Below are 6,653 nucleotides of genomic sequence, written 5' to 3'. Positions count from 1 at the left end.
TCCCTGACCCTAGGCGCAAGGTGTGCCTGGGCGCAGGGACAAGGGGTTGGTGAGCACCTGTCCCTTGTCCCCAGGCAGTGTCCCTCCAGCATCCACCTGTGCCCACTCGTGCTCTCAGAGCAGTGGGGGGGAGCGGGGATGGTGGGGGGGGATGTGTAGAATGAAGTGGAGTGCCCCCACAGGGGTGCCAGTGTGAGAACTGGGCGGGGGTCGAGTATTGAAACCAGCTGTGGGTTAGTGCTGCTCTTTTTGCTCATCCCTCTATGAAAACCCGCCGTCTTCCTGCAGAGTGCTGCCGTTAACATGGCCTCGTTTCCTCTGTTCCAGGACTCGATTGCAGCTTTATCGGACACAAAAGATGGGCTGGGGTGTGCGAACAACACAAGACATTCCACTGGGAACCTTTGTGTGCGAGTAAGTTCTCCAGCTTTCATGAGCTCACCAAACGCATCCTTTCCCGGGGGCCTGGCTGGTTTGCTCCGCCTGAAGGAGAGGTTTTCTCGCAAATCAAATTGGCCTTGAGCTGAGCAGCTTGCCCTCAGTCAGAGGTTTCCTGACTCCATTTCCTGCTCTGTTTGTCCTTTTCCTCATCGTGTGGAGCTTTCTCCACCCCCCTCTGTCTTACTGGGATCTGTGCTCATCTCCCTTACCCTTCCAAAACGTGAGCAATGGGGGAGAAATGCATTTGGGTTGTGCTGCAAGTGTGCTCAACTCGCACGTTCACCGTGGATAAGGGACTCTTAAGGCCAAGGCAATTTGGAACAACTCTTATATCAGATCTTCTTCTCTTTCAATACTGACTTCTCAAGAGGTTTCCAGTGTCATAGCTCTGGCTTTAGTCTGATTCAGCAAAACAGTAAAGCACTTGGTGTTAAGCATGTGTTTCGGCCCTGATTCAATAAAGTACTTAAGAACAAAAATGGGCAGATTTATGTCAAGTGAAAAAACTGCTGTTGAACCCCACGGTTTTTAGGCTTCAAAGTGGTGTATGTACTTTATTAAATATTTTGGAAAGTGATTTCTTCATTGCAATGCTCCAGTGAGTTAAATTAGGCTGGACTAGTGCCCTTCATGGAAAATGAGTTATTGTTGGTTTATAGAATTGGGGCGAGGGGTTGAGGAAGATTATTGCAGAATTTCAAATAAAATAAAGGAAAAGAAAACTCTGCAGTGAATCGGCCAAGTATTTCTTCCATGATAGAAGCTGCCAGATGATAAAATGTTTTTTTCAGAGCTAAAGCTTAGAACTGCTGTTTTTGGAGAGTGTCTCAAGTCTGTCTTGAGATGGGGCTTTCTCTTAAGTACCAAAGGTCCCTGTGTCCTGGGTCAGCGCCCAATGCTGAGCCAGAGCCTGCCAGTAAACTGCTCCCAGACAAAAAAAAGGCACTGGCTTGACCAAATCCCCCTGGAATGCAAACATGCAAGAGGATGCTGTCGTTAGCGTTGTGTAGCACGTCAGAGCTGATGGGGTGCAGGTACCACAGCCGTGCTTAGCTCTGCCCTCCACCCTTGCCAGGAGCTGCTGACACTGTTTCAGTGGTAGGCGCTATCTCCTTCGTTGTCTAGATGAGCTGCGTACGAAAAAGCTGAGCTAATTCCTGTCCTGCCCATGCATGTTCCTCTTTGTCTCCATCACTCTTACACACAGACGTTATTTACTCAGCTCACCAGCTTGCAGACCTCCTCTCCTCCTCCAGCCAGCTGCACTGATGTCCTTCCTGTGAGTCTTTATGGGCAACCTGTAGACTGGTTCCTCTTTTCCTCATCTCTGGCGAAGAAGCCCTGGTGCTGGTGGTGCTCGGGGGCTGCTTGCACCCGGCAGCTCCAGGGGACGGCTCTTGTGGAAAGAGTATTTTGCATTAAACATCTACCTGAGCGGGCAGTCGCTTTGTACAAGGGTTAGTGCTCTTCTTTGGAAGGGTGATAACTGTATTGGTGGAAGTATGATTTGTACTCCGTGATCTTACATTATGCCCTAAGGGGGGGGCAGATCTGGAATACCTTCACAATGTTTTTATTTTGTGAAACTGCTGGTCCTGACTGTTCCTGCATGTAAATACTTTCTGACACAGATACTCCTTTTCAGCCTGCTCTGTACTTCGGATGCCTTTCAGCTTTTCTCTGTAATCATTCCAAAAACGGTTTTCCTTCCTGTTTCTGCTTGCAGGCTCTCCCTCTGACAGCCCACAGCAGCTTCTGCTCAGAGCAGTTTGGCAGCTGAGAGCAGAGCTCCGCCAGCGTGGTGGCCAGCTAGCCCTCCCACCATCATCTCCAGGGCTCCCAGACCCTGGCTGCTCCAGACCCTCCAGTACCTTCAGCATGGTCCTGGCGGCAGCAGCTTAGCGAGTAGAGATGCAGCAGCATCATCCTCCCCGCCCTGCCAGGCTCCTGGAGAGCTTTTAGGCTCTGCCACTCATAGATGCTCAGGAGACCCGAGTGCTTGGTGCAGGTTTCTCCCCGACCTCCAGATTTGTCACTGCTCGGACGCTGCTGTTGTTGCTCACCCTGTGCTGACATTGTTGTGGGTTGTTCTGTCCATGCTTGGTTGGTAGATGGTGTAACTGCTCATTCTGGAGAGGGTGTAGCTGTTTGAGGGCTGTTACTGGAGAGACTGTGAATTAGCGGGATGTGGAAACCAAAGGTTCATGAGGGTCTGGTGTGTTCCTTTCAGTACGCTTCTATTGCATGGCTTTGAAATATTTCAGTTCCGTACAAAACAGTGATGCTCTAATACGATACCATCTGCATCAAGCCAGTTTTTTCAGCCACACCTTCAGCCAGAGAAGCCCCAGGCACCTCCCTCACCCGTGGAAAACACTGCAGCCTGTTCTAGGACTCCTTTTGCTCTCGATTTTTGTGTGGAGTGTGCGCTGATGATGCGGTGATAAGTGGCAGTGTGACACTCTGAGGTGGAGTTACTTGCCATCAGTGTGCTGAACATCTAGCAGAGAAGAAAGACTCTGGCTTGACTTTGGGAGTTCTTACATGAAGGGGCTGATGCTCCTGCTCTTTTTTGGGTAGGAACATGTACCTCTTGCACATCATTCTGTAACTTTGGACCTGGAAAATCAGGAAACTGTTTGTATCTGTAAGCAGTCCTGGAAAGGAAATGAGTTCTTCTCCAATATCCTGTTACTTGTGACAAGAGGAAATGGCCTTAAGTTGCATCAGGAGAAATTCCGGTTGGATATTGGGAAAAATTTCGTTACACAGAGGGTCATTAAGCATTGGAACAGGCTGCCCAGGGAGGTGGTGGAGTCCCCATCCCTGGAAGTGTTTAAAAGACCTGTGAATGTGGTGCTGAGGGACATGGTTTAGGGACCCTGGCAGTGCAGGGTGAACGGCTGGATTCGATGATCTTAAAGGTCTCTTCCAATCAGATGATTCTGTGATTCTCTGAGTTACAGGAAAAGTCATTTAAGGAACATCGAAACAGCAGTTGGGTTCACTGAGTTGTGATCCTGAGGTGGCTGTCCCCGAGCAGAGTGTCTCTCTGAGCAGCATTAGTCAGCTCTTTCTCAGCTGCTGCTGGCGGCTGAGCCATGCCACTGCAATTTCTCTCCCTCTCTGGCCATCATCTTCCTATGGCTTTAGGTCACCGACGAGCGTGTGATTTCCAGTAATGCTCCTTACACGAGCGCTTGTTAAACAACAAGATGTTGTGGGGGCAAACAGAAGGATCGCACATGGTGGCAGCCTCTGCTCTGACAGAGCAGCTTGGCCAAACTGCTCAGATTTAGCAGCTGCAGCCAAATGGTCCCTTGTCACGGGGCGTGTGGGTCCTCTCCAGGTTCGTGTTTCGTGGCTCTCTGCCTCGAACCACAGCGGGAAATGGATATGGTTGGTTAACGCTTTGAAAATGCTGCGAGAGCTGCAGAGGATGCTACGAGGATGGCTGCTGATCGCAGAAGGCTTTGTTGATGCTGTGAAGAATATTTATTCGTATTGTGAATCCTTTGCTTATAATTAATTAGCGTTGCGCTGCAGGCTGGGAAGACTTAATGTACCAGAACCTACTGTGCTGCTGCTGCTGCTTTGTCGTATCCTCCCTCTGGCTCAGTACCTCTCCTCTTGCGTCTTTTCTGAGCAGGTCAGGGCAGGAAATGTTGAACCTTGACAGTCCAAAACTTTTTAACATGGAGATGGGGAGACAAATGTGGGAATACCGGTGCAGCAGTGTACTCCTACAACAAGGGGGTTTGCATCAAAACCAGCATCCACCTGGGGTGCCAGAGGTGGTGCCTGTTTTCAGTCCGTCTCAGCCAACCAGGCCAAGCAGCGTGTGCTTCACGGTGCTCGGAGGACCTGGTTGTAATCTGCCTTGCAGCTGGTTTTACAATGAGGTAGTTGTTACTGGGATCATAGCTCTGATTTATTCTGGTTTGAGAGGGATGGGCAAAGAAGCCTAGGCCCTGCCAGGGGTGCTGCCAGGTTAGGTTAGACCTAAGACTTCTAAAACAAAACTTTTAAGGTATGTAGCCTATGTGATTGGTCAAAATACCGTGGAAAACACAGGAAGGACAGACACAAGCATTTTGCTTTGGGATGTAAACAGCACAGCACTGCAGTGGTGTATGTATAGGAGAGCCAGGGCATGAGGCTGACCACGCGGGTGAGCAGCATTGGATTAGAGTGTTGATCTTGGCCAACAAAGAGATTTGCAAACAGAAACATAGTCCTTGGGAAGAGGAAGTTTTGTTGGAAGCAAGACCCCATTTTCAGTATTACAAGTGTTGCCATGAAAAGATGGAGTCTGGAGCCAGGTTTTAGCTGCTGTGAGTTGTCGAAGCTCGGTTTGCCTGGCTCTGAGGTGACCAGCACTGCTGAGGCTGTGGGTGGCCACCTGTATCCCTTCCTTCTTCTCTTCCCAGAAAGAGATGTTCAACCCCAAGCTTGCGATTGCTTGAGCATCTTATCTCTTCCTTTCCTGTCCATCTGCAGGTACGTTGGTGAGCTGATATCCGACTCCGAGGCAGACGTCCGTGAAGAGGACTCCTACCTCTTCGACCTTGACAACAAGGTACTGTATCTGAAGGTGTCTAACGAGACAAACCCAAGGTCCTGCCTCTCCACAGAAGCAAAGGGAGTACTTGTCTCCATCTGGATGTACAGCACAATGTGAAAGCCTGCAAAGAGGAGGAGTACATCCTCGCTGCATTTTAGGCAAAATATAGAGTGGTTGAGGTAAGGCTTAGGGCTTGGTAAAATGGCAGCAGAGCCCGGCAGTGCCGGTCCACCCCAGTACCTGCTGCCCATGCTGGTTTTGATGCAAGATGCTCTTCTGTCAAAACTGTCTGGGCATCCTGGGCTCAGTTGTTCAGTTGTTGGTACTGAGGAGCGTATGTGCAGGCTTGGAGCTGGGTTGATTGGCAGCTCTGTAAGGTCTTCATTAAAAGATGAACTGGAAGGCCCCCCCCAAAAAATCCACGTTCACTTACAAGGGATTCCGTCAGCTTCCCAGGCAGGGACTCGAGGCTTGTTCTGCTGGTAGTTCTGCGCTGCTCTGCGGAGGGCTGGCTTTGAGCAGAAGTCCCGCTTTGAAGAGTGTGATCTAAAGCTTTTAAGCAAGGCCATCTCTTCAGGCTTTCCTTGGGAAAGGAGGAGAAAGGTGAGCTGAGAACTCAGAGGAGTGGGCTGGCTTCCAAGGAAGGCTCTAAAACAGTCTGTTTTGTTTCTGTCATCAGCTTTGCTTTGGTTTTTTGCCTTTTTTTTTTAAGACACACACACTGAACAATTGAAAAAAGGTAAGTAATGAGTCCTGTAGTCAGTCTGAAAACAGTAATTAAGAAGTTGAAAAGCAGCAGCGTCTTCGGAGCGGAGCATCTGTAGAAGGCACCAAGTGATGGTGAAAAGCAGCCCGTTGGGCCAGGCAGAGGAGGGCAGGGAGGGCAGAGCCAGCCAGCTCCTGCGGCCTTCTGCGTGGTGGGAAATCGCTGAGGGTGTGAACCCCAGGCCTGGAAGGGGCAGCTTGGGGTCCTGGTGTCTCTCTTGTGCTGTAGTGAAAGGGAGTGATTGTGTCATCATTTTGTCCCTGTTCCTTGAGTGGTTGCTCAAGGCCGCATGCGTGGTGAATCGGTCAGTGGTTCAGGTCCTGCAGTCCCTTCCCATTCCACGTCTGACGAGGAGCAAGTGTCAAACAGCCAAAACTTACTGGGTTTCCAGGAGGAAGGTGTGGCACAACAGACACTCTCTGAGCCTCCACTGGTTAAAGGGTTGGTGTTCTTGTCTCGCCGCTGGAGAACTGGAGACTACCATGCTGTTTCTGGGAGAGAAGAGTCTTTTAGCTACTGTGGTTTCTTTCTGGTGGTGTTAAGCCGCCCCTTTCCCACGCACAGGCCCGTGCTCTGCACGCTTGGCCCTGCTGCACTTCGTTGAGGAGAAGCAGTGGTCAGGGCCACGTGCTGCTGCATCTGTGTGACCCCTGGCTGCCTGCAGGCAAGAAGGGCTTTCTCTGGGCATCCTCCCTTTGGAGGAACCCCAGGGTCTTCCCACTCTTGAGAAGGTATCATCGAATTGTGGATTTGTTTTGGCTGGGAGATCTTTAAGCTCCTCGAGTCCCCCTGTTCCCCAGCACCGCCAGGTCCCCACTGCCCCCTGTCCCCCAGCAGCACCTCCACACGGCTGGGAAACCCCTCCAGGGATGGGGACTCCAC

General features: G+C 50.7%; 1 protein-coding gene across 1 annotated transcript in view; it reads left to right on the top strand.

Moving 5' to 3' along the window:
* The window catches only part of LOC104502195 (histone-lysine N-methyltransferase EHMT1-like), a gene marked incomplete at its 5' end in the record, with an annotated part of 30,859 nt that overhangs the window by 21,718 nt on the left and 2,488 nt on the right, over positions 1–6,653 (top strand). The window contains 2 exons of the mRNA XM_010146134.1: positions 328–414; positions 4,942–5,020. Of these exons, the coding sequence (XP_010144436.1) occupies positions 328–414; positions 4,942–5,020 (166 nt within the window). The remainder of the gene's footprint in view (positions 1–327; positions 415–4,941; positions 5,021–6,653) is intronic.

The sequence above is a fragment of the Buceros rhinoceros genome, unplaced genomic scaffold, assembly GCF_000710305.1.
Source record: "Buceros rhinoceros silvestris isolate BGI_N320 unplaced genomic scaffold, ASM71030v1 scaffold34410, whole genome shotgun sequence".
Classification (NCBI taxonomy): Eukaryota; Metazoa; Chordata; class Aves; order Bucerotiformes; family Bucerotidae; genus Buceros; species Buceros rhinoceros.
Note: the sequence above shows the minus strand (reverse complement) of the source record. Positions and strands in the feature narration are given on the sequence as shown.